Raw genomic sequence first — 27943 nt, 5'->3', positions numbered from 1 at the left:
TGTGATTTTAAAGTAAAATGGACGGTAATAATGCCAATAACTTAAAATGAAAAGAATGACATTTCTCAAGATACCATGTTGATTTACAAATATTATTTGTTGGCTTCACACTTTAAATTTATTATTTGATACATTCGGTTTCATATAATGATTATGGTTTGGTACATTTGGTTTCATAATTAGAAGTTATGGTTGGATAATATAATTCTCAAAAAACTATATAATCTAGTTATGGTCAAGTTACTTATATTTTATACATATACATATAATAATTACATAGAAATTAATACAACATAACAGTAAACATATATAAATACATTCGGTGTCATATAATAATTATGTATCCTTCCTTATAATTAATCTGGCTATGGTCAAGTTATATTATTAACTACCAGACCTAGCAACCTAGCAATTAATCTGGTTATTTTGTTCTTTGTTTCTTGAATTCTAATCTTGACGCATGCAGTATAATTTATTCCTTTAAATGCAATATTCTTATCTAGGCTTAACTCTGTTTAACTTTAATCTTATTGTATGTAGATTGCGGTATAAATAAAATAGATCATAAACTCTATTTTATCAATTTAATTTACTTAAAGAGCTCTGACTTGATTTGTATAGGCTTGTGCACGGATCAAACATCAAAGTAGCATTCAATTTCAGATAAAGCTTCAAAGTTCAAACTAGCTAGCAAAGACTGGTGAAGCAATAAAATGATAAATACAATACAAAGTTACAAACCCAACAGTAAGATTATATACAAAGAAAAAGATTGCATGTGTTTTCCATTTCATATATTAAATTAGATACAAAGATAGACCAAATTAAATATAAAAGTTATGATAAAGGTATTTGGTATAACGTTCTAGCAATGTAATAGAACTGAGTTCATGTGTTTTTCCATTTCAATTTGAACTTAAAGAGAGAGAAAAGATTGCACCTTAGCTCCGCAGAGACAATTATTCTAGAAGAGAGCGACACAAAGCGAGATTAGATGTCTTGGAGTCCGATATGAGTCTTTTGGTTCTATGTGATATAATCTTTATGGGGAGGTTGAGAATTCTCTTAAATTCATTGATAATTTTTTTCCAGGTTCCAGGGGGGCTCTTTCTCTTTTTTATCGATCGAGCCACTTCGGTCGGGAAGTTAGGTTATAGGAGCAGTAGTGTAGTATGCAAGAGCAAGACAACAACAAAGAAGAGGGAAGATTGGAGGGGGAGTTCATGAAATAAAAGATGCCGATTGTAATTGTTTTGGTTGGGAACTTGAGTCTGCGGGGAAGAGAAATTGGGGATTTGGTTTTTAGTTTAGACTCTAGAGAAAAAGAGCATTTATACATGGGTGTACTGTGTAGTTAATGAAATTGAACCGGGTTCAATTTTGAGTCTTTAACTTTGACTCGGTGACTTTAACCTGAAAGGAAACACATGGAATTCAACCAGAATGTTCCAACCAAAATTTACCGGATAATTCGAATTAGACTGAGATTTTAAGCGAGGTGAAAATTGTTCTGTTTTGTTTTGTTTTTTGAACTAGTATGAGATGTTTTGGCCATTTCGGCCGAAACGGAATAGAATTGACAACTTTGATTTCAAGGCAGCCATTTCTTTATTAGTCAATTAATTAGTCAAGTTTACAATTAATTAATGATTAAACTCTCAATGGAGCAAAGGAAGAGAATTAGGTAGAGACAAACCTTGATTTTTTTTTTATTATTATTAATGTGGGTGTCTGGGCCAGCTTGCATGCACCTCGACTAATCCCACGGGCCTTGAAGTTAACGACCATGTAAGCTTTCAGTGGCCATCATATTAGCAACCACAGGGCTCAAACCTAAAACCATAAGAGGAGCAAACCCCTTAGTCCTGAGCTCTTACCACTAGACTACCTACTAGATGGTTAAGGTTATGGGAAGAATGGTGGGGGTATATGTACTTGATTAAGCAACTAAAGACCTTATGGAAAATACAAACAAATCTGGAATTAGTCGACTTGGGAAATGATTTTTTCCTCGTTAAGTTCGCTAATGAGGTTGACAAAGAATATGCATTGTATAATGGTCCTTAGATGATTGCTGACCATTATCTAACAGTTAGAACATGGCATCCAAATTTTGATCCCTACGAGGCAAAGATTGACAAAGTTGTTGTATGGGTTAGATTACCAGATTTAGCGATGGAGTACTATGATAACTCGGTTTTATGGACTATAGGAAATAAAATTGGAAAAACATTGAAGGTTAACAAAGCCACTTCAATTGGCATGAGGGGGAATTACGCAAGAATATGTGTGGAAGTAGATCTTACTAAACCTCTTCTAGCTAAATTCAAACTTCGAAGGAGAGTTAGACGAATCATATATGAGGGGCTCCATCTAATATGTTTCCAATATGGTCAATATAGACACAAGTAGGAGACATGTACATACTCAAAGATATGACTTATGATGATAGAGATGCTGACACTCTTTCAGGCAAAAATACGAAACAATGCCTAAGAACAAAGTGCCCAATGACTGATGTCGATCCAGCCACAAGACTGGAAATCATAGAGAATTATGGTGACTGGATGATAGCCCAGCGGAAAAGACGACGTCAAAATAAAAAAAGAGTAGTTACGGAGGTGACAAAGAAACTTGATGAAGGGAGACGTTACCCTGTGATTCAAGATATTAACTCATACCCTATAGTTACAGATACTAGCCAACTTAGAGCTTTAAGGTTTGCATCTTTAAAAAACAGTTTTGTAGAAAGTATTATTGGAAGAAACTTGACCGTTACTACTAAGGAAATCCATGGTGCTAGAATGGTGTCTAATAAAGGTAAGAAGCTGGTTCCTAACTTAGATAATAGGGCAAAAAAAAAATACTTATCATGGCCTACTCAAAAGGCCGGACTCTAAAAGATAGGGGAATTATGGGTTTAGGGCCCGGGAAAACAACAAATTGTCATATTCTAGAAGTAGTGTTGATAGGCCCCTTATGAGAGGGATGATTAATACATGAATGGGCTCAAAAAACAGATATCAACTGAGGAGTGTTAACAAGTCTCATGAAAAAACAACAGCTATGGTTGTAAATGTCACCCCGATTGATCTTTCTTTTGTTCAAAGTAGCATGTCAAGCCACTCTTAGTGTGGAAATTCATAGAGAACAAAGAATTACATTATATCCCCATAATGATGATATGGTTACCAATGAATCATATCCAACTCCAATCCAACGAGTCTTAGATGAGTCTAAAGCTACTGATCCCCTAGATAATATGGTTTTAATAGAGGATGGCAATTTTGGGGAAAAGAGGGATGTTTTTTGTATCAATTATAATGTTCCTGAAAAGGAAAATATGGTTGATTAGTAATTAAAAGTGCATTTTATCAAGGTTTTATATCATCATTTTGCACTTGAAGTATCAATAACTCCTTAGTTAGAGCATGTTTTATAATAACATATCTAATAATATAAGATACCGTTAATTTATGGTAAATATTCATCTTAAATGCAGGCCTATCACATAAATCAAAGGATTGATTGATGAGTTTAATTACTGAAATTTAAAAGACAAAGAGAGGGCCAAACTTAGAAAAGAGATGTTGGTTTAGTCCAAACTAGAACACTGTTCGGTCATTGGGTCATATATGGAGTTGTAGATCTTGGATTTAGGTATGCTATATATGGATGGAAAGCTAAGACATAGGCCTAAAACTTTCATGGGAGTCCAAGATTTAAAAAGGCCATTTTCAAGTTCAAATTGTAGCAACAACAGAGAAGTCCGAATATGTTCTACAGCCCAAACACTGTTCAAAGTTCAGCTCATATCTCGAGTTTTAGAATCCAAATGACCTCAATTTTTTTTCCTGAAAAGAAGAGACAATTTCCTAGAACTTTCATACGTTAAGTCTATTCAAATTCTGATGTTATCAATGATGTTTCATTCAGATAAGAAGATAAGGATTGTCACTAAGTCAAGATGTGGCCACCCACTCAAAAATTAGTTATCAAATCAATAGTTTCAAATTTTAGCCTATAAAAGAAAGCATTTGCCATGCATTTAGGCATCTTGGTTTTCAAATCAAGATTATGCTCTTTATTTTTTTCTTTATATTTTTGTAATGTTTAAGTTTTATTTCATATTATGTTTTCCTTAATCTCTTGTTTATGCTTTTTATTTCCTTTACTATACTTATGTTCTTATGTTGTTTATTTATGTTTCTCTTCTTCATTATGTTTAACTAAGTTTATTATGTCAATGTGAAAAGGTTTCACTAATGGTGTTAGAATATGTATGATATAAACTTAACATAGGCTTTAATGTTTATATCCAAGAAAGTTTGTTATCAACATGTCTTATTTTTTTTTCTTATTAATTCTTAATACCTTGCTTGTTAAATGCTTAATCTAGATTTGTGTTGTATAACACTTGATACAACAAATGATTGGTACTTTCATAGCTAACCATATGGTATAACTTACACTTGTTCTATGAAAGGAACTTGATTTGTTGTTAACATAAGTTAGCATCATGAATTCCTGACAATATTTAAAAAATGGTGTTACTAAAAAAGAAAATTAATATGATCATGTTAAAAATTTATAATGATCTATTAAGGTAAATCATCAGATTGGAACCTCCTTTGTGTGTGGTTTCCAGTTGAGTAATAAAAAGAGTTTATACTATATTTATTTATAATACAATTAGTGGATCCTCTAACCTTGACAACTGTTTTTATCATTATTTAATCTTCACATTAATCTTACATCTCAAAGTATTCTTTAACTCATCATCATCAACACCATCATCATCATCATTGTTGTTGTTCATGGTGGTGGTGGTGGTGGTGGTGTTGGTGTTATTATTATTATTATTATTATTATTATTATTATTTATAATTTAATAGTTAACCTCCATGTGGTTCGACCTTGATCTTGCCGGGTTATTTATTACTTCAACACTTCTGCACTTGGGATAAGATATCAATCTTTTGATCATGTCAAATTTTGGGCGCCATTGCCGGGAAGGTAAATTTATGTACAAATTATAAATTTTGTTATATTTGTTTTGTCTCCTTTTCTTTTTCTTTTCTTCCTACACGTGCATGAGAGTTTGGTCACGTACATTAAATGAAAGACTTTGTAGGGTATCCTTATCTTCTTTGAAAACAATGGATGAATAGATAATCAGTCGCATTATAATGAGAATCATGAAAATAATTGGGTTAGAACACTTAGAGACTATATGAATTAAACAAGAACAATTGCGCGATCATGTATATTTTTTCCTCTTGGTGCATCTCATTTTAATTTTAAGCCAGACATTATTTAACTTTTATCTTTTTTTCATGGCTTAGATCTAGAAAATTCATACTTGCATTTAAGAGAATTTGAAGAAGTTTGTAACACTTATAATGACTCAAATTGTAGCATGAACATAATCAGACTAAAGCTTTTTCCTTTTTCTTTAAAAGATAAAGCTAAAACATGGCTACAAAATTTGAGACCAGGATCCATTCGTACTTGGGATGAAATGCAACAATAATTTTTAAAGAAGTTTTTTCCATCTCACAAAACAAGCTCTTTCAAAATACAAATCACCACTTTCACTCAAAAACCAGGAGAAACATTTTACCAATATTTGGATAGGTATCGAGACTTGCTTAATACTTGCCTTCATCATGGTTTTGAAACATGGAGATTGATTTTACATTTTTATAAATGATGAACACCTAAAGATAGACAAATGGTGGAATTGATGTGCAATAGAACTATTAAAGATAAAGGCCCTAATAAAGCAATGGATTACCTAGACTTGCTAGCTAAAAATGCTTAAAATTGGGACATTATAGGCATTTATAAGGCACTATGTAATACTCAACCTCATATATCTAGTGGAGGAATGTACAACCTTAGGGAGGATCATGACCACCAAGCCAAGTTCGCATCTTTTTTTTTGGTCAAATGTAAGAAATATATTGATCAAAAAGAGCAAGGCGAGCTTGCATTACAAGCTGGAAACCAGCAGTGCACAGAGTATGTACATAAGCAAGAAACTGAGAAAACCAGCTAAAAACCAGAAAAGGGAACAGGCTCCCTTGAACAAAAATACACAGCCGATCAGCAGTTTATAACCTCCCAAATCAAGCAATTAAGCAAGCCGATCAGACCTGGACAGCTAACAAGAGAGGCGCTCATACCCAGCCAATAGCATGCGGGACATGAAGGAACCAGCCTATCGAAATGAAGAACCCAACCACCAGCAGGGATGAGAAAAGCTTCAGCCAACCCAGCCAAACCAGCCGCATGGCATACATGTATAAAGAAATGAAGGGGCCACACGGATGCAACCCAACCAATCCAAGACAGCCACACACCATAGGCCAAACCGGCTACGGGATGCAGCCAAATAACGCAGCCAGCCTTGAAATGAAATGAATTTTTGCCAAGCAACCGGCTAATCCTTGCAGGGACCCCGCGGATGCAACTTGACGAACAGGAGCAGACACCAACAAAAAAAACAGGCCTAACAAATTAATTCTTTAGCCAGCCGACCATGCTTCATCATCACAAACAGGGAAGTTTCATCATCACAACGAAGAAAGCAAAGGCCTTCATCATAACAGAGGAAGCCAATCAAGTTCTCCCACCCATTCAGATTAAATTAAAATCCATGCTTGCATGAACCATGCACTCATGAGACGAACCCGCTTCAAGGATTTGCCAAGGAAAAACTCACTTGGACCCACCCATGCATTGCCCATGCAGTAGCTTATTCCCAATCCAGCCACGTGAAAAGGAGCTAAAATAATTCAGCCTCTTCATATTGATCACAGTGGACTACTTCAACCTATTCATGCAGCAGAACCCAACAACCCCGCATGGAGCTAATGAATCGGAATCAATTGGAAGTGGTCCTTTTCATGAAAATAAAACACGGTATAAAACAGAATTTGGAACCTCCTGAACATGGCTTCAACTTCTCTGGATTTAGCATAAAAAATCCTTTTGTTTCTTTCTTCCCAGATAAGATATACAGTGATACCCAAGGACACTCTATGCATCCGTGAGACAAGATTGGACTTCTTGGGATATAGCCCCCGAAGTGCATTAGAGATGGACGACATCCTCCTGCTAATATGAAGCCAATCTTTTATCCTGTCCCACAACCTGCCTGTCCAGTTACATGCGAAGAACAAATGAGCATGGGACTCAGCTTCACACCGATAGAAGGCACAAGAGGGATCAGTCGGGATGAACCACAACCTGTCTCGAGTTTTAAGCTTACCCATGGCCGCCAGCCATAATATAAAGCTGTATTTTGGAAGTGACCACTGCTCTCAGACAACCCGTCCCCATGGGACTGTTGGACCAGCCGGCCTGAAGAAATCATATGCATGGGCAAGAAAAGGACATGCAGAATTAGCCCAGTTTCTCATCATAGAGACACTCTCCACCTCTGAGCCCCCACAATGTTGAGAGATAACATCCCGAACCGTGATGATGGCTTTCCACAAAGGGGACAAAAAGTGTTGCGCCTGGGTCGACCAGATGGAGCCACTGCTCAAATAAAAGTGGTGAATCCAACGAATCCAAACCGAGTCCGATTTAAGATGAATATTCCATAGCTGCTTGCTGAGAAAACTACGGTTGCGGGCTTGGAGATCAAACAAACCCAGACCACCCTTATTTTTAGGGAAACAGACAGTCTTCCAGGCGACAATAGCGGAGGAACCCCGATAGGCATCTCCAGTCCAGAGGAAATTCCTGCAAATACTGATAATTTGCTTCAGCACAATAGTAGGGACAGGGAAGATATTTGACCAGAACTGGACCTTCCCAAATAAAACCAATCGGAGGAGCTTCAATCTCCCTGCATAAGTAAGATATCTACCCATCCAGCCTTGGATTGACGAGTGCAGGTCTTGCAGAAGCGGGGTGAATTGGCTAGCAAGCAGCCTGTGCGGGCTAAGTGGGACTCCAAGGTATGTAAAAGGAAACTACCCTTCCCTGAAGCCGGAGGCTGAAAGAATAGCAAGGTTCTGCACAGAACTAACTCCCCCAAAGAAAATGAACGATTTCTGGGGATTAATGTGCAAACCTGAGGTCCGGCCAAAGATAGTAAGTTGCTGCATAATACAAGTGACTAATGAGAGGTCCCCCCGAGCAAGAAGAAGGACATCATCTGCAAAGGCCAGGTGGGTGATGCCCTGAACTGCACATTTAGGATGATACCGAAACCCCTCCTGCTGAGAAGCTAGAGAGAGCATCCTTGAAAAATATTCCATACAACATATGAAAATATACGGAGACAAGGGATCTCCTTGACGTACCCCACACTGTCCCGAAAAAAACCCATGAATATCTCCATTTACAGCTACCGAGTAAGATGCCGAGGAAATACACTGCATAACAAGCACAACAAAGTGAGCAGGGAAGCCAATGTGGCAGAGAAGGCTTTCCAAGAAATCCCATTGCACTGAATCAAAGGCCTTCTTGAAGTCCACTTTCAGCAAACAACGGGGAGAAGAACGCTTCCTGCAATATTGGCGAAGAAGTTCCTGAACCAGATTTATATTGTCACTCATATATCTCCCACCCAAGAAAGCATTCTGCATAGGGCTGACCATTTCATGAAGTACTTGAGCAAACCGGCTAGCTAAGATCTTGGACAGCACTTTCTAAATTACATTACAACAGGAGATAGGTCTGAAATCAGAGGGGGAGGATACATTCCCGGATTTGGAAACCAAGGCAATGATGGAGTGGCTCACCTGTTTGAGCAGCCAGCTAGTATGAAAGAAGTCTTGGATGGCAGCGCAGAAGTCTCCACCAACTATAGGCCAGGCTTGCTTGAAGAAGAAGGAGGAATACCTGTCTGGGCCAGGGGCTTTTTCATTAGCAATACTGAAGACAACTTGCTGAATATCATCCTGTGAAACCGGGGATAGAAGAGCACCCTGAAGGTGGGATGAGAGGCATGGACCCCGCTGAATTATGTCTCTGTCAAGGGGGATGGTAGGCTTCGGGGTGCCCAGCAGCTGCTGATAGTAAGACACAAATGCATCCCCAACTTCCTTGAGAGAGGTAGTAGTCCAACCATTGCTGCATGTGATGGAAGGAATGAAGTTCCTCCGGTGGTTGTGCCCCATTAGTGCATGGAAGAACTTGGACCCTCTGTCACTGTCCTTAAGGAACTGGCATTTAATTTTCTGCCTAAAGAACTGGTTCTCCGCAAACTTCAGGGAAGAAAGTTTATGGCGAAGAAGCTTGTCCTGCTCTAACAATAACGGGTTATCCCTGTCTTGCTGGAAAGTAGTTTGGAGCTGATCGAGCTGGGACTCAAGCCGAGAAACCCTCTCAGAAATATGGCTAAAATGAAGCCGGTTGAGCTCTTTCAAGGGGCCCTTCAGGAGCTTGAGCTTGCGACAAAGAATATACATCGGGGTGCCATAAATCGAGGAAGACCAACAAGAAGAAACCACTCCCAGAAACTGATCATGGGCAGCCCACATATTGAAAAATTTGAAGCTTCGCCTACCCTGCACATAAGGATCCAGCCTCACTACAGCAGGAGAGTGATCTGAAAATGCCTCTGGAGTTTCAAAGTGCACGTGAGTAGAACGATGCAAAGAGGGCCAGAAGGCATTAATTCAAACTCTATCCAGCTTACTCCAAACAGTATCGTTTGACCAAGTGTAGTGGCAGCCTGTATAGTTAACATCCCGAAGGCCAATATCAAGACAACAGCCACTAAAATCTGAAACTTCATAAGAGGAGATTGCGCCACCATTGTGCTTGTCAAAGGGGGAAAGAAGAGAGTTGAAGTCTCCTAGAATCAGCCAAGGATGGTTGGAATTCCAGCTCCTTAGCTCCTCCCAAAGAGGACGCCTAGCTGTGATGGAATTAAAGCCATATACAAATGTAGCCTTAAAGCTAACATGGGAGATTAAACAAGTGATTGAAATGTGTATGGCTTGCGCAGAGGAGGCAAGCAAAGTGACATGCACTGTATCCGGATTCCAAAAAAGAACAATCCTAGCCGTGTGGGCTAATTCTGCATTGGAGAGATACTGCCAATGCTTCAGCCTACGTGCATGCATGGAAGCAATCCTGGCCGGGAGCATTTTGGTTTCCAGTAACCCACAAACATCAAGCTTGTTCTTCTTCATGAGGCTAACTACCTCATGCTGCTTCAGGGGATTGTTCAGTCCCCTGACATTCCAGCTATAGATTATCATGGGTGAGCAGTGGAAGGGAATACCCTTCCGCTACGACTACGCTGCTTTTGGTTACGAGTCCTGACCCCACACTGATCAGCCACTTCAACTGGAGGAACATTCACCAAATTCCCAACCCCTATAATAGTCCCCGTGGCAGGTGCTGTGTTGTGATCCACCCCTTCACAAGGAATTAACAATGGAGTAGTAGGGGGGCGGTCCTGTGCATTTCCATCACAAGGGATTGAAATCAATAAATTTGGTCTAGGAGAAAGAGGAGGGTGCTGACCTGTACCCATGGAGACAGGAGGGGTGGGTGGAGAATGAGGCACCCGGCCAGAACCAGCAACTTCCTTTCCCTTGTGCAGCTTGCTAGCCTTGCGAGAATCCACCGTAACCCAACCAGCTGAATTATCAAGTACAACTTCTGGCGTGACTATTTCCTCAGCAGCCTGTTGATTAATATTGTCGTGGGGCTGGCCATGCATAGTTGGGGGAGAGGACACTAGTGGAGGCTGAGGGCCCAATCTGTTAAAGACATTCTCCCTATCAACATCATCCTGAGTCTGAGGTTGGGAGCAAGGAACCTTGGTGGTTGAGGCCGCAGCCTTGGAACAGAGAAGGCGGGAGTGACCAAGAACGTGGAAAAAATTGCAGTACTTGGGGAGAGTCTCGTAGACCACTTTTTGATGCAATGTAGGACCATTTGGTAGAGTTATCTCCACTGTGTGACGCAGCTCCTCCAGCAGGTCAATTTCCACCAACACTCTAGCGTAAGACATGCGAGAGAGGTTTGAGGTAAGCTGGTCACTCTGAATCGGCTTGCCAATAACGCTGGCGATCTTGGAGAGACAGATAGGGGACCAGCAACATAGTGGAAGACTAGGAAATTTTACCCAGACTGGCACCCGTGACATCTCTTCGCAAGAGAAATCAAAAAACTTTGTCATAGGCCTGAGAACAAGGGGCCGACCATACACAAGATAGGGACCTCCCCGAAGCACAGCAAGCTTGTCCTCCTCAGACTTGAAACGATAAATCAGCCAGCCCGTCTCATGTATGGTGAGAGTGGCTTCAGTTTTCCAGACATTAGCAATAATACTATTGAGAGCTTTAAACCCAGTACTTTTACTAGAAATATAACCCACAGCACAATAATTCCAAACTTCAAACTTAGACATGATATCATCGTGGGAAATAGCACACGATTTAGATAAGTGATTAAGTGCATAATTTTGAAGCTTGGTGCAGGAAGTAGTAACTCTATTGGAAAAGAGAATGTCACGCCATTTGCTAGTACTGGGGCCAGGGATAGGGTTACCTGAACCAGGGGGGGAGCAGGCACTTGTCTTCTAGTGTTTGAAGCCGGAGGCATCTCACGCTGTTGCAAGGAGTGAACTGTCTTTGAAGTAAACCCCGGGGGGGGACAAGATTGGAGCAGGGAGCATTTCAGTCCCTTGAGGGGAGTCACAATCGTCATCTGAAAAGTTTAAGTCCAGCTGGTCCTCGCCCAAAATCTCCTCATCAGAACCGGCTGTGCAGTCTTCCACCGGGACCACTTCCAATTGTTTGTAACCAGTAGCAACCTCCGTTGCTTGGGGAGGACCCACTACATGGGTGGAAGAAGCAGTAACAGCATGGGGGCCTTGGGCCACTGAACCGTCTCCATCACAAAGCTGGACACGCATGGTAGAAGGGGGTGTACCAAGGGGGCTAGGGACACCGACAGCTTCAAAATCAGTAGCCACCTGGACCACTGAACCGTCCCCATCACTGTCACGCATGGTGGAAGGAGCTGGACCAAGGGGATAAGAAACGCCTTCAGTTTCAAAAGCAGGGGCAACATGACCGTCCCTATCAACTTCATGAGCGTTGGGGTCAACAAAGTGAGCAGGATCCTATCTGCGGGCTACGATGACTTTTCTCTTGTTCTTCGCCATTTGCAAGAATGGGCACGGGAAATGATGAAAAAGGGGGGGAAAGGAAATGGGGGGGCAAAAGGAAATGGGGGGGAACAGAGAGGGGGAGAAATCAGTATCGGTGCAGTGGAGGAACGGAGAAGGGATGTGTAATTAATCTATGGAACCGAAGAAAGCTACCCATAATCGCCAGTAATAGGAGGGAATCCTCTCCACGGGAGAGGAGAGCATCTCTCTCTAAATTCTCTCTCCTTGACTTGACTGACTGAAGCCAAGTTCGCATCTTTAGCTAGAAAAGTCGAGGCACTACAATTGAAAAAAATAGTCAATTAAAATATGTTCAAAACATTGTGTGTCAAATCTGTGAAACTAATGAACATTCAATCAATGATTGTCTAAATTTGCCTTCTTTCAAGGAATATCTCCTTGAACAAGTTAGTGCTTTAAATAGTTTCCAATGGCCAAATCATGATCCATACTCGTAAACATACAATCCTAATTAGAGAAATCACCTAAATTTCAGTTGGAAAAGTGGTAATAATAATGCACAAACTTCATAACCACCATTTCAAGCACACCATAATTTCTAAAATTCTCATGGATATTGATTAGTACTTAAAAGTGTATTTTTATCAAGGTTTTATATCATCGTTTTACAATTTCCTAGAGCTTTCATGGTAAAGTTGGTTCAAATTCGGACGTTATCAATGACGTTTTGTTCAAACAAGAAGTAAGGATTGTCACCAAGTCAAGATGTGGCCACCCACTCAACCATTAGGCATCAAATCAATAATTTCAAATTTTAGCTTATAAAAGGAGGCATTTACCATGCATTTAGGCATCTTTATTGTTCAGATCAAGATCTTGCTCTTGCTCTCTCTCTTTATATTTTTGTAATGCTTAAGTTTTGCTTTCATTAATATCTTGTTTATGCTTTTCATTTCCTTTCCTTTACTTAGTTAACTTATATCTTATTTATATTTTTATCTTGTTTATTTATGTTTCTCTTCTTCATTATGTTTAGCTAAGTTTATTGTGTCAATGTGAAAAGGTTACATTAATGGTGTAAGAATAAGTATAATATAAACTTAACATGGACTTCAATGTTTGTATCCCAAACAACTTACTATTAACATGTCTTATCATTTTTATCTTATTAATTCTTAATACCTTACTTGTTAAATGGTTAATCTAGATTTGTGTTGTATAATACTTGGTACAACAAATGCTTGTTATTTTCATAGCCAACCGTATAGTATAACCTACACCTGTGCTATGAAAGGAACTTAATTTGTTGTTAATATAAGTTAGCATTATGAATTCCTGACAATATTTAAAAGTTTGGTGTTACTTAAATAAGATAATTAATATGATTATGTTAATAATTTATAATGAGCTATTAATGACAAATCATCCGATTGAAACCTTCTTTGTGTGTGGTTTCCAATTGAGTAATAAAAAGAGTGTATATTATACTTGTTTGAAATATCATTAGTGGATCCTCTAACCCTGACATTTATTTTTATCATTGCTTAATCCTCACATTAATCAAACATCTCAAAGTCCTTTTTTAACTTATAACTTATTATTATTATTATTATTATTATTATTATTATTATTATTATTATTATATTTATAATTTATATAGTTAACCTCTTTGTGGTTTGACCTCGGTCTTGCTGGATTATTTATTACTTTAACATTCCTACACTTAGGAGAAGACATTAATCTTTTGGTCATGTCAAGTTTTTGGCACCGTTGCCGGGGAGGTAAATTTTTGTATAAATTATAATAGTTATTTTATTTTATCTTTTCACTTTTCACTTTTCTTGTATCTAACTTTTATTTCTTTTGATTTGTTTCTTTTTATTTTGTTTTCTTTTTTCTTTTATTCTCTTTCTACACGTGCATGAGTGTTTGGTCATATACATTAAGTGGTAGACTTTATAGGGTATCCTCATCATTTTCAGAAAATATAGCCGAAAAGGATAATCAACCGCTTTATAATGAGAATAATAAGAACAACCGAGTTAGAACACTTAAAGATCACATGAATTCTACAAGAACAAGTGCACCCTCATGTATAGTTTTTCCTTCTGATGCATCTCACTTTAATTTTAAGCCAGACATTATTCAACTTTTACCTTCTTTTCATGAGTTAGATCTAGAAAATCTATACTTGTATTTAAGAGAATTTGAAGAAATCTGTAACACCTATAATGGCTTAAATTGTAGCATGAATACCATCAGATTAAAGCTTTTTCCATTTTCATTAAAAGATAAAGCTAAAACATGGCTACAAAATCTTAAGTCAAGATCTATTCGTGTTTGGGATGAAATGCAACAATAATTTTTAAAGAAGTTTTTTCCATTTTACAGAACAAACTCTTTCAAAAGACAAATCACCACTTTCACTCAAAAACCAAGAGAAAATTTTACCAATGTTGGGATAAGTATCAAGACTTGCTTAATACTTACCATCATCATGGTTTTGAAACATGAAGATTGATTTCATATTTTTATGAAGGGTTAACACCTAAAGATAAACAAATGGTGGAATTGATGTGCAATGGAACTTTTGAAAATAAAGACCCTAATGAATCAATGGAGTAACTATACTTACTAGTTGAAAATGCTCAAAATTGGGACATTATAGGCATTTATAAGGCACCAGGTAAAACTCAACTTCATACATTTAATGGAGGTATGTACAACCTTGGGAAAGATCATGACCTCCAAGCTAAATTTGCATCTTTAGCTAGAAAAGTCGAGGCACTTGAATTTAAAAAGAGTGGTCAATTAAAATCTATTTAAGACATTGTGTGTCAAATCTATGAAACGAATAAGCATGCAATCAATGACTGTCCAACTTTGCCTTCTTTTAAAGAATACCTCCATAAACAAGCCCATGTTTAAACAATTTTCAAAGGCCCAATTATAACCCATACTTGTAAACATACAACCCTAGTTGGAGAAATCACTCAAATTTCAGTTGGAAAAGTGATAATAATAATGCACAGACTTCACAGCCATCGTTTTAAGCACACAATAATTTCCAAAATTCTCATGGATATGCACCTCCTTATGCTCCACCTCCTAGAAGAAATCTTGAGGAAACATTGCATGCATTCATTGAAAAGTAAGAGACAATCAACACTCAACTTGCTTAAAGCATGACAAATTTTAAAGATGCTCTTGCAAAATTCACATATGCTCTCAGTTTTCAAGAGAAAGGTAAGTTTCCATCTCAACCACAACAAAATCCAAAACGACAATACAATGCAAATACAAGTAGTTTCAGAAGCCAACACATGGATCAAGTCAAATTAGTCATCACTTTTCACAGTGGTAAGGTTATTGAAAACCCCACTCTTAAACCTTATGAGAAAGATGATGAGTTGATCTCTGAGGGCAAGGAAGGGGTTGAATCTGAACATTGTAAAGAAAAGACTTATTCCCCGCCAGCACTCTCATTTCCTCATACAATGACCAAACAAAGAAAAGTCAATCACAACTTTGAAACCTTTAAAACTTTCAAACAGGTAAGGATCAATATACTTTTATTGGATGCTATTAAGCAGGTACTTTTTTATGCTAAATTTTTAAAAGATCTGTGCACAGTTAAGAGAAAACTGAATGTAAAAAAAAAAAGTCTTTTTAGCCGAACAAGTAAGTGTCATTCTTAAGAACAATAATGCTTTGAAATATAAAGAACCTGGTTGTCCTATAATTTCTTGCTTTATTGGAGAACATAAAATTGAAAGAGCTTTACTTGATCTTGGAGCTAGTGTGAATTTACTTCCATATTCAGTTTTTCAAAGTCTTAATCTAGGAGAGTTAAAACCAACTTATGTAACTCTTTTAGTTGCTGATAGATCTGTTAAAGTGCCTAGAGGAATAGTTGAAGATGTGTTAGTACGAGTTAATAAATTCATTTATCCTATGGATTTTATTATTTTGGATACACAACCTGTTGAAGCATGTAATTTAATTCATGTTATTTTATGACGTCCATTTCTTGCAACTTCTAATGCAATGATTAATAGTAGGAATGGGCTGATGAAGTTATCATTTGAAAACATGACATTGAAGATGAATATTTTTAACATTTGCAAGCAACCTGGAGATGATAATGATTTACAGGAAGTGGACTTTATTGAAAAATTAGTTCATGATCAATTTCAAACCACTTTCAGTGAAGCTGTGATTGATGAATCTAACGATTTGCAAATGGTCTATTTTTAGAAAGAATCAAAGTCAAAGAATTAGAGATCACAAATTGAAGAATTGCTACCATGATCAATTGAGTCCATACCTTCAAGTGTTCAACCAGCAAAACCTGATTTGAAGTCGTTACCATTCAGTCTTAAATACTCATTTTTAGGAGAAAATAAAACCTTTCTAGTAATAATCTCTTCCAAACTTAATGCACATCAAGAAGGTAAGTTATTACAGACTCTGAAAATGCATAAAAATACATTATGATGGACCATAACTGATATAAAAGGAATTAGCCCTTTGATGTGCACATACATGATTTATTTGGAGGAAAATGCTAAACCTTTTAGAGAAATGCAACGAAGGCTTAATCTTAATATGAAAGAAGTGGTGAAAAATAAAGTCATTAAGCTTTTAGATAATGAAATCATTTATCCTATTCTGACAGCAAATAGGTAAGTCCTACCTAAGTTATACCCAAGAAGTCTGGAGTCACTATAATAACAAATGAGAAAAATGAGTTAATTCAAACTAAGACTATTACTGGTTGGCGCATGTGCATTAACTATAGAAAACTTAATTCAATGACTAGAAAAGATCATTTCCCTTTACCTTTCATGGATCAAATCCTAGAAAGAGTTGCAGGTTATAAATTTTATTGTTTCCTAGATGGCTATTCACGTTACAATCAAATTGAAATTGCATTGGAATATTAAGAGAATACTACTTTCACATGTTCATTTGGTACTTTTGCATATTGAAAGATGCCTTTTGGATTATGTAATGCACCATCTATGTTTAAAAGATGCATGCTTAGCATATTCAGTGATATGGTTGAACGTTTTCTTGAAATTTTTATGGATGACTTTTCTGTTTTTTGCGATTCATTTAATGATTGTTTGACTAACTTGGAAAATGTTTTGAGTAGGTGTGAAGAGAAGAATCTTGTACTGAATTGAAAAAAATATCATTTTATGGTAACAAACGGCATTATACTTGGTTACATTGTTTCATCGAAAGGAATTAAGGTTGACAAATCTAAAATTGAGTTAATTGCTAACTTGCCAGCACCAAAATCTATTAAAGATAGATCATTCTTAAGACATGCTGGTTTTTACAAAAGGTTCATCAAAGATTTTAATGTAATACATAAACCATTGTGCAACTTTCTAACAAAGAAAAATGTCGACAAATATAATTTTGGAAAATAAAAAAGTAAAATAGAGAAACCATTTGAAAAAACACCGTAGAAATCCATAGTATTTAAAAAAAAAAACTACAAAGCAAAATTTTTAACCAACTCAATATAAAAAAAAAAAAATGACTAAGATAAAAAAATTTTTAGGGAGGGAGGAAAGTAATACACTGTGAGTGAAAAAAAGTAAAAAAAAAAGAGAGAATACATTGTGGATTACTGTTGTAATCCACTGTGTAATGGGTGCGGGTAAATAATGAATTCCCCACACCCTTTAGCTTTATGTATAATAAAATATATAAAAAAAATTATGCAAGGTTGCATGTATTATAAATATTATTTACAAAAAGGTAACTTTTATTTTTAAAAATAAAGTTCATGTACACAAAACACAAGAAAACAAGTCATGGATGAATCATAATAATATTTTGAAAAATTAAATATACATAAAATAATTAAAAATAAAAACTATTTTAAAAAAAGCAAAATAAAAAAATAACATAGGAGGGATATTAATTAATGCATAAATGAAAACAATTATTTAAAAAATACATTAAAAGGTATCAATTAAAATCAAAACCAAATTAGAATAAAACAATAAGAAAAAGGCAACAATAGCCTAGGTGCCGCAAGTGTGATCTAAAGAAATAAGAAAAGCAAATGACTCGAGTTATAGCATCGATTGGATTTAACATTTTGGTTTTATTTTAATTAGATGATGAAAAAGCAAATAATGATAATAAAAGTATATAGGTTTTTTTTTTTTTTTTAAGAAATCACTATAACTTGGAAAAAAAACATTTAAAGGTACAAAACTAAATAAAAAAAGGAACGAAATGAATCAGCTTGAGTCAACACAAGGTAATGTGATAGACATGTAATTTGGATAACAAGGAGCGAGTCAACTAAGATTAACTTGCAGAACCCGTGGCCCAAGTCATGAGATTGTAATAACCCGATACAAAAAAATTTGAAGAAAACCAAGTCAATTTAAAAAAAAAATACAATGTTGAATGATAAAATTTAAAAATAAGACAAGCAATTTTTTTTTTTTTTATCCATGTTAATATTTCAAACTCATGACTTGGATTATTAGACTGAAAGCACCATACATAAGAAAACCGCAAAGCCCAATTCTCAGCAAATGAAACGTTAAAGGATAAATTAAATTGGAATAAAATTACAAAAAAAGATATAAAATAAAAGGTGGTAATGAAAAGAATGAGGGTGAAAATAAAAATAAAAAATAAACTAAAAGGCAACAAAAAAAAGTTTTGAATTGAGGGTTAAAATGAAAAAAATTCACAAAATAAAAAAGAATTTCAAATCGAATAAAACAATACACACAAAACTTGAATTGAAAGATGAAATTAAAAACCAATAAAATTTTTAAAAAAGAATTAGGGAAAAAATAGAAATAAAAAAATAAAAATCAATTTGAAAAAAAATAATATAAGACAAATTTGAGTTGAAGGACTAAATTGAAAATAAATAAAAAATATTATAAAAGAATTAATGATAAAAATACAAAAAAATACAAAAAAATAAGGATGAAAATTGAAACACCAAAAACACAAATGACCAACCTTTATTTCTTTCTGAGAGGAGAGAGAAAATAAATAAATAAAAGCTTTTATGCAATAAGCTACCCAATGCATGCCAACATGTATTGTTTTAGGAGGAAAAGAATGTGGTAGCACCTCAATCAACATGATAGAGTGTTAGATTTAGCCATTAAGAATGCCGTACCGTTGCTACATGTAATGCACATGCCAATAATATTTTAAAATTAAATATTAACTAATCAAGTAAAAATTCAAAAAAAATTTAAATGATTATAAATTTAATAAGAAAATCAATGTAAAAGGAAAATAATGGCCCTGAACGCATAACTTATTTTTTTTTTTCAAATTTAAAGATAAGAAAGTTTTTATTATATTTTAAAAGGAAAAAAATTAAAATAATCTGATCAATATCGTTAATATTTTATTGAATTAGAGAATAATTTAATTATTTTATTGCTTTAAAAATTAAAAAAAAAACAAAAATATTTAATTTTTAATGACTAATAAATCATGAAAAAAAAAAATAACTCAACACTAAGATATTTTTTTTTAAAGAGCAAAAAAGTAATATCATTATAGCAATGAATACTTTTTTTTTTTTTGTCCTGGATGTATAATGTTTTTGCCATGTTTTTTTGAGATTTTGTAATTTTAACAAACTATGATGATTAAGCTGCCATTAACTCAAAATTAATCAATAAAAGAATAAAAAAGGTCAAGAATAGACAAGTACGACGCGTGGAGGGTTCATCTACAAATAGACAACAAGAGAGGTTCAAAATCGACTTTCTTGCAACTTTATTTCCTCGACCTCGACAGTTTCCTCTTCTTTCAGAATCTTCAAACTGACGGACTGAGACGATAACCCTCGAGCAAACAGCTAGCTGTACTTTCACAAAAATGGATCTTTTCCTACTTAATCAAAAACACACTCTAACAATCCTCAAAACCCACAAAACATATAACTTTACCACTTATCTTCTAAACCCTGCCTCTAAATCTAGCTTTAGATGTCTCCAAACAATAGAAACCTCTCAAAATCCATATAAAGAACCATTTTCTTCAGCAACAACCCTGCCTCATTCTTTATTGGTGGAGAAGATCATCTTCAATTTAAAGCATGGTAATGTAAATTCTCTGCTTTCCTATCAACTTCGCTTGAACCCATCAGTCATTGTTGATGTTTTATGTCGTTGTAATGGTAATTTGCAACTTGGTCAAAAGTTTATTGATTCGTTAGTGTTAAATGGTTCAAACTTTAAGCATTCATCCATTTCATTGAGTGCAATGGTTCATGTTTTTGTTCGTAGTAGAAGATTATCAGATGCACAAGCTTTGATTCTTAGAATGATTAGGAGAAGTGGGGTTTCGAGGGTCGAGGTTGTTGAGGCTTTGGTATCATCGATGTGTGGCAATTGTGGGACTAATAATTTGGTTTTTGATTTGTTGATAAGAACTTATGTGCAAGCTAGGAAGTTAAGGGAAGGGACTGAGGCGTTTAGAATTTTGAGGAGTAAAGGGTATTTGGTGTCTATAAATGCTTGTAATAGTCTTCTTGGAGGGTTAGTGAAGATAGACTGGGTTGAATTGGCATGGGAAGTGCATAGGGAAGTTGTTAGAAGTGGGATTGAATTGAATGCTTATACATTAAACATTATGGTCAATGCGTTGTGTAAAGATGGTAAATTTGATGATGTCAAGTCATTTTTAAGTGAGATGGAGGGAAGCGGGGTTTATGCAGATATCGTGACTTATAATACTTTAATTGGTGCATATTGTCGTGAAGGACTTTTAGAAGAAGCTTTTGAGATAATGAGCTCTATGGCAGATAAAGGTTTGAAACCGAGTCTTTTTACATATAATGCTATTATAAATGGTCTGTGTAAAAAGGGAAGATATGCAAGAGCAAAGGGAATTTTGATTGAGATGCTGAACATTGGGTTGAGTCCTGATACTACTACGTATAACACATTGCTTGTTGAGAGCTGCAGAAGAGACAATTTTTCTGAAGCTGAAGAGATTTTTGGTGAAATGTTACGTCAGGGTGTTGTTCCTGATTTAGTTAGCTTTAGTTCCCTTATTGCAGTTTTTTCAAGGAACAGACACCTTGATCAGGCATTGGTGTACTTTAGAGATATGAAGAAATTTGGTTTGGTTCCAGATAATGTGATTTACACTGTTCTTATGCATGGTTATTGTAGAAATGGCAATATGTTGGAGGCATTGAAGACACGGGATGAAATGCTGGAGCAGGGTTGTGTCCTGGATGTGGTTGCATACAATACTATATTAAATGGGTTGTGCAAAGAAAAGATGCTCACAGATGCAGATAAGCTGTTCGATGAGATGGTGGAAAGGGGTGTACTCCCTGATTTTTACACTTTCACTACACTTATTCATGGCCATTGTCAGGATGGGAATATGATTAAAGCACTAAGCTTGTTTGGGACGATGACTCAAAGGAATATCAAACCAGATATCGTGGCATACAATACATTGATTGATGGGTTTTGCAAGGTGGGTGAAATGGAGAAAGCCAGTGAGTTATGGGATGGTATGATCTCTAGGAAGATTTTCCCCAACCACATTACATACGGCATATTAATAAACGCGTATTGTAGTGCAGGCCATGTATCTGAGGCCTTTAGATTGTGGGATGTGATGATTGAAAAGGGTATTAAACCCACCCTTGTCACTTGTAACACTGTTATAAAAGGCTACTGCCGGTCAGGTGATTCATCGAAGGCTGATGAGTTCTTGGGCAGGATGATTGCTAAAGGAGTTGCTCCTGATCATATTTCGTATAACACCCTTATTAATGGTTTTGTGAGAGAAGATAATATGAACAAAGCTTTTCTTTGGATTAATAAGATGGAAAAAGAAGGTCTGTTACCTGATATTATCACGTATAATGTAGTTATGAATGGCTTCTGTAGGCATGGTAGGATGCAAGAGGCTGAGCTGGTCTTACGGAAAATGATTGAGAAAGGGATAAATCCTGATAGGTCCACATACACAGCTTTGATAAATGGACACGTCACCCAGGACAACTTGAATGAGGCATTTCGATTCCATGATGAAATGCTTCAAAGAGGATTTGTCCCTGATGATGTTTTTTAATTTGATCACCATACTGCTGCCTCTTATTGTTGATAAAGGCCATGAACCCTGGACAACTTGAGAGTTCAGTTTCATGGTAAAATGCTGCTAAGCAGATCCATTCCAGCAGATAAATCCTTGTTATTCAGTTCTTACAGCCTTTGTACTTGCTGGACTCAACTGTCTCTTTGCCAGGTGGGATATCTTAACTCCTAACTTTATGTTCTTCATTCTATTTTCTGCAATATTATATCACAACCTATGCCACTGAAGTCCATCTATTCATTTGCATGTTCTTGGTAGATGTGCTCAGAGAGTTTAAAAAGCAGAGGTTGATTTCATTTTTGTGAGGTGCTCCTTTTTTGTTCAATCATAGATGTTCTTGACGAAGGTGAGGTTGAGTGGATTTGAATGGAAAAATATGTTGAGTTGATTTTGAATGGTTCTGTAGTTTTCTTCCTTGCCCTCCACTGTGTCGCTAACTTCTTACCATACTTTGTATGCCAATTTTTCTATTTCAGGTTTAAAGAGCGCATAGCCTTGTCTATCAAATGTGAGCAATGGTATTATCTTAACTCTGGGTATCAAGTGTGAGCATAGCTGATAAATTCCATTAAAAAAACTAAAATGGGCGGTGAATCTAGACACGTTTAATTGATGATGAGAACAATTAACTCACCACTTTACCCTTAAAAAAACCCTTTTGGCTAGAGATTGAGGACATGGTTGTCTTGTCAATAGGGGCATTTTGGCATTATTTTTAAATTGACCGAGGGCACAATAGGTATTTATTTTAAAATTGCATAGTAAATTATCTTAAATATTCTTAAGATTAATGCTTTAATGTTGTTGAGGGGTAGATTTGTATTTTTACTTCTAAAGTGTGCAGTAAAATAACCAATTTAACCTTATATACAAAAATACTTTGGCTGGCTAGGAGTGGTGTTTTCGTCTATCTTTTTTATTTGCACAATAAAAATACCTCCCTGCCCTTGGGTTTTAATTTTTTGTTGCCTTGGATCCGAGGGTATTTTGGTTATTGTACTATTAATTTTTATGTTGTTATTGAGTAAAGTGAGGGTTAGTTTTGTCTTTTAATAAATTAAAAGGATTTAAAAAAATCGTTGTTGTGTGTTGGGCACGTGTCATCGCGTCGCCCGCTCCCTCGTCTTCATACATCACACATCACGTGTAGCTGATTTAGGCAAGCAAAAATGCCATTTCGTGGTGTCATTAGATTCATTTTAATTTCTCTTTTATGTAGAAGTGGCGCGTGTAGAAAACGGAGCTCAGGTTTAGCTTCAAGGACCATTTCTTTTTTCCTTCTCTCTCTCTTGATTCTTGCGCTCTACTGTATAATTTTTCAAATCAGCCTTGTAGTTTTTCTTTGTTTTTGATTTTATCCATGATTTTTTGGTTGATATTTATTTTATTTCAAATAACTTATGAAAATCAAAATTTGTTTCAATTTCAATTTAATTCACATTTAATTTTTATTTTTTTACTTTGCTTTGTTTTTGGTTTAGTCCCTTATCTTTTGGTTCATATTTTTTTATTTGAAATAACTCATGAAAATTGAAATTTTTTCAATTTCAACCTTATTTTTTTTTAATTGCTATTTATATCATCTAAGATAATTTTTATAGTGTAATTTTTTTGATGATTTCATCGTCAATCATTTTTTTCTTATCAAATTTTCTTATTATTCTTTTGATGTTTTTTTGCCTTGCTAATTTTTTTTGCTTTGTGATTTTTTACATTTAATTTTATTTTTCAATATTAAGTTGATTTGGATTTAAGCTTTTTGATTAATCTTATTTTGGGATTTCCTGGATTCTAGCTTGGAGAATTAACCTTGCATGATGTTTGCTAGGAGTTGCTTTTTCTTTTAATCATTCTTTTCACCTAATGTTTTTTTTTTCTTCAAATTTTATCATTCGATATTTAGTTTATTAGAGATTAAAACTCTATGTTTTATTTTATATGCTTTCTACATCTTTTATTATTATTATTATTATTATTTATTTGGTTAGGTTATTTGGGTTCTTTTTTTGTTTTGTGCTTTGTTTTATATATTTTCTCAAAATAATTTTTTTTCTTGAATGATTGAATATAGACAGATAACTCACTTTATTGTGTTTTGTTAAGTTTGCTTTTACAGGACATTGCTTTAGCGAACTATGCAGCTTTTTTCGATGTCGTCTTGTATTCTTTTGCAGTAGAGTTTGAACCAACTCAACAAGCTCTTTGGGTTGTGGCCGATGTCCACGATGGTGGTGCGTTTCTAATAGACTTTTCCTTCTACTCCTTATAAGTAAGATATTGATGATTCATTTTTTATATTTATTATTGCCAAGTGTTTTCTTACTGTTTGTTTTTTTATTGTTGCCTTTAATTTAAATCAGATTATTAAATTAATTGATATTGAATATAGTCAAGTTAAGTTAATGACATGAGTATGAGTTCTTGCTTTTTTCAAAACACTATTGGCCCATGGCGAAGTGCACGTTCCAGTATAGTGATTTGCTGTGAGACCATGAAAAAAAGCACACAGTACTGTAGCAAATACTCAAAAACCCTGTCTGTGTTCTAGGATCTAGGTAATGCTAATAATAAGTGTGCCTGAAGTGGAAGAGTCTGCTTTTACTTACACTCCAGGAGATATGAAGGGTTTAGCAAAGGTGGTTGAACCATTTGTCTACATTTGCTTATCTTCTCTTTCATGACGAGTTCCTCGAAAGAGATGGGATTCGTGATTCAATTACTCAGGGATCTGCCTATCTGGCCTCATCCTCCCCTTTATATGCTGTAACCAATCAAAATCTGGCCAAATCCTCCCTTTTCTTTTTCTAAATGTGAAGTAATCTCACTCCACATTCACTTTTGTTCATAGACCTGTATTAGGTTTGCATCTTGAAGAGGTGTCTCGTGTTCATGCGCCATGACTTGAGTCTCATGAAACTGTTGTTTTCCACTTTTTCTTTATCCTCTCGTGGAAAGCAATCACTACCACACTCCTAAATACTCTCTTTTTGAGCTCGTGGAAGATTTTCTGATTCCCTGTTAGCCAGAAGTTCTGTTTTTTTGGGCTCTGCCAGATATGAATTTCGAATTGATATGCAGTCTCCATGGGCAGCCCAGAAAGCTCAGAGGCCCAAGAGAAAAGGGTCAGAATCCGAGGCCTCGCAACAGGGTTGAAGCCAGAGGAAAAGAGGCAAGTGCGGGTGACCCATTAGGCAGGCCTAGTAGCGTTTGTAAATCGCTGGTTACATTTTCCACACGTTTGGAATAAAGGAATTCCAATGAGCTCAATCCCGTGTGCTCTGCCATTTGGAGTTTGGTGACTAAAAGAGTAAAAGCTCATTTCCTTTTTTTATTGGATGTTACTCTCACTTCATATTTATTTTTATTCATAGACTATATTGCCTTCTAATCTTTAATATTATTATGAATTATCTTATTTATTGGTAGATGGTATTAGGAAGCTCAAAAAAAAAAAAAAAAAAACCTTTAACAAGAAAAGAAATTTAGCATGACCAATTTTTTTATTGTAAAAAAAATAATTTGGTGATAGACAACGATTAAAAAATGATGAAATCTAAATACCCTAGTTACAAAACAAGGCTCTATACCAAATTTCTAATTATAAATGTAATGCTCACATTAAAATATCATTATTTTTTTTTAAAAAAAATATAATTATCATCACTTATAAAACTTATAATTACGAGTATTTTTGGCTATCTAATTAATAAAAGCATGTTATAAAGTATGATAAAGTGGAAATAACACTTTTGTTTTTCGTGAAGTTTTATCGACAGACGACTCCTCGCATCATGAAGGGTGGATATGGTCGGATTGTATCATAGAAATGTCAAAATCATCATTAGCCAGACTCATTGTACATCTTATAGCATGTTTTTTTAGCCGCAATATATACTCTAAAAGTCTAAGATGTAAGATCAACGAATCTCTCGATGTGCATTTTATAGCATGTTTTTAGCCGTAATCCGTTCTCGCAGTAGTGCTCTAAAAGTCTAAGATCAATGAATCCAATTTGCTTCGGACAAATCGATGTTTGATGCTTGTAGTTTCTGTCCCACCGGTGTCATATTTTTTTTCTGGGCTGCTCGGAGCTCCTTTGCGACCTTAATAAAGAAAAAACCTCTGTATTCTTTCTGATCATCATGGGTATTTTCAGATATAGGTTTTCATTTGATAGTTTGTGTGTTAATTGATATTAATTGTTTTTTCCAAATAATTTTAAGAACCCACTTATTACATGGACTTAGTGAATTTATAAAATTTAATAAATTATAATTAATGTTAGCATTAAATCCTGAATTTAAAAGGTAAAAAAAAGGGGGGATATTTCCATAATTACCATGCCTATCCTACATATATTGAATTTCATCGTGGAAAAACGAACTGCTATGAATGGAAATTATGATTTACTGACGAATAATAAATTGCTTAGGTAAAGGCATTGCTTCATGATACTGCCATGCCTTTACGGCCTATATATATATATATATATATATATATATGATCATGATGCTTTTTTAAAAATAATTTTTTTATTGATAATATATTAAAATAATTTTATTTTCTGTTTTTTTTTGTAAATTTTAGCATTAAAATATCAAAACCATTAAAAAATATTACAAAGAAAATCATACTATCATTAGGAGGGTCAGAAACCACTACCCAAGATATCACTTTCGTTTTTGTCTTGTAATTGTTCAACGTATAGATATTGGCCCGATTAAATTGAAAAAAGAGACCTGATAAAGTTCTTAAGAATTGAATTGGACCATCTTTTAATTTTTTTTAAACTAGATTAGTGTAAAATAAATAAATAACCCCTTGAATTGAAGCATGAGGGATACATCAGCCACGTCTCTATTATATATTTCCGCTGGATACAATAAATACAAATTGAGAATAAGTTCGATAGAGATGGCCATTTCTTCCTTCAATTATAAAAATCACACTTGATCCTATTCCAGCTCGTCTAAATATTTCAAGGATAAACACTGTCTGATGATGATAACGTGAGAAGGTGCAACTTTGCTTATATCATTGTTATGGACTTGTTTGTTATGTTTTGTTTTATTTATTTATTTATTTATTATTATTAATATGAATATTTATATCAGTTTGTGTGCACCTCAACTAATTTTATGATTTATAAATTTAATGACCATATAAGTTTCAGTGGTTATTATGTTTTGTTAGCATGTTTTTATGTTGTATGATTTTAAAAAATGCAATTGAGTGCATGCCCTTTTGCCTTGAGACAAAGTTAACTAGTTTTCTATTTTTTTAAAAAAAAAATATTGCTAAAGTCAAAATTATTAGTATAAGAGAGGTTGTAAATGCTAATTAGTGGTTAAGGTTTTGGTCAAGTTTGATCGTGGCCAAAGATGATTTATCAAGACGTGAGGCGGTACGTATAGTTTTGCCTTTCTTATTCTTATTGACTTGTGGCTGCATACTACGTGATTCAATTGTATTGAAATCTGTGGTTTTTTAGAGAAAACAAAACAAAAATAAAAAAATTGGATCCTTCACATTTAGAATTTGAGACAGTTTCCCTCCAATTTCACTGAAATCTTTGCTGAAGTCACAAGTATTAACCTAGAAAGACACTTTAACACGTGCTAATTAGCTGAAATTTTGATCAAGTTTGAGGGCGTGTTTGGTATTGTGGTAGCTTTTGTGGTTGCGGTTAATAAA

At 35.1% G+C, this 27943-nt stretch overlaps 2 protein-coding genes across 21 annotated transcripts; one reads left to right on the top strand and one right to left on the bottom strand.

Moving 5' to 3' along the window:
- Positions 1-7328: 7328 nt before the first annotated feature.
- Positions 7329-12410, bottom strand: LOC118055593 (uncharacterized). The gene is made up of 7 exons (XM_035067552.1): positions 12308-12410; positions 11589-12069; positions 10253-11471; positions 9662-10178; positions 8763-9583; positions 7993-8669; positions 7329-7878 (listed from the first exon to the last, which is right to left on the bottom strand). The coding sequence occupies exons 1-7, from the start codon at positions 12408-12410 to the stop codon at positions 7329-7331; spliced, it is 4368 nt and encodes a 1455-aa protein (XP_034923443.1).
- Positions 12411-19907: 7497 nt separating this feature from the next.
- On the top strand, positions 19908-26275 carry LOC118055549 (uncharacterized). 20 transcript variants are annotated; one of them, XM_073406399.1, is made up of 5 exons: positions 19908-22399; positions 22508-22595; positions 22726-24518; positions 25328-25556; positions 26014-26275. In XM_073406399.1, exon 1 carries the CDS (start codon positions 20006-20008, stop codon positions 22223-22225), a length of 2220 nt encoding a protein of 739 aa, XP_073262500.1. In that variant the 5' UTR covers positions 19908-20005; the 3' UTR covers positions 22226-22399; positions 22508-22595; positions 22726-24518; positions 25328-25556; positions 26014-26275. The 20 variants fall into 20 exon arrangements, with proteins under 20 accessions (XP_073262500.1, XP_073262521.1, XP_034923384.1 ...); XM_073406420.1 differs by lacking the exon at positions 26014-26275 and having other exon boundaries at positions 22518-22595; positions 22726-22757; positions 24353-24518; positions 25328-25624; XM_035067493.2 differs by lacking the exon at positions 26014-26275 and having other exon boundaries at positions 22518-22595; positions 22726-22767; positions 24353-24518; positions 25328-25624.
- The last annotated feature ends 1668 nt before the right edge of the window (positions 26276-27943 follow it).

Source organism: Populus alba, chromosome 1, assembly GCF_005239225.2.
Source record: "Populus alba chromosome 1, ASM523922v2, whole genome shotgun sequence".
In the NCBI taxonomy this organism is placed as follows: Eukaryota; Viridiplantae; Streptophyta; class Magnoliopsida; order Malpighiales; family Salicaceae; genus Populus; species Populus alba.
This window is presented reverse-complemented; position numbering and strand designations above follow the sequence as displayed.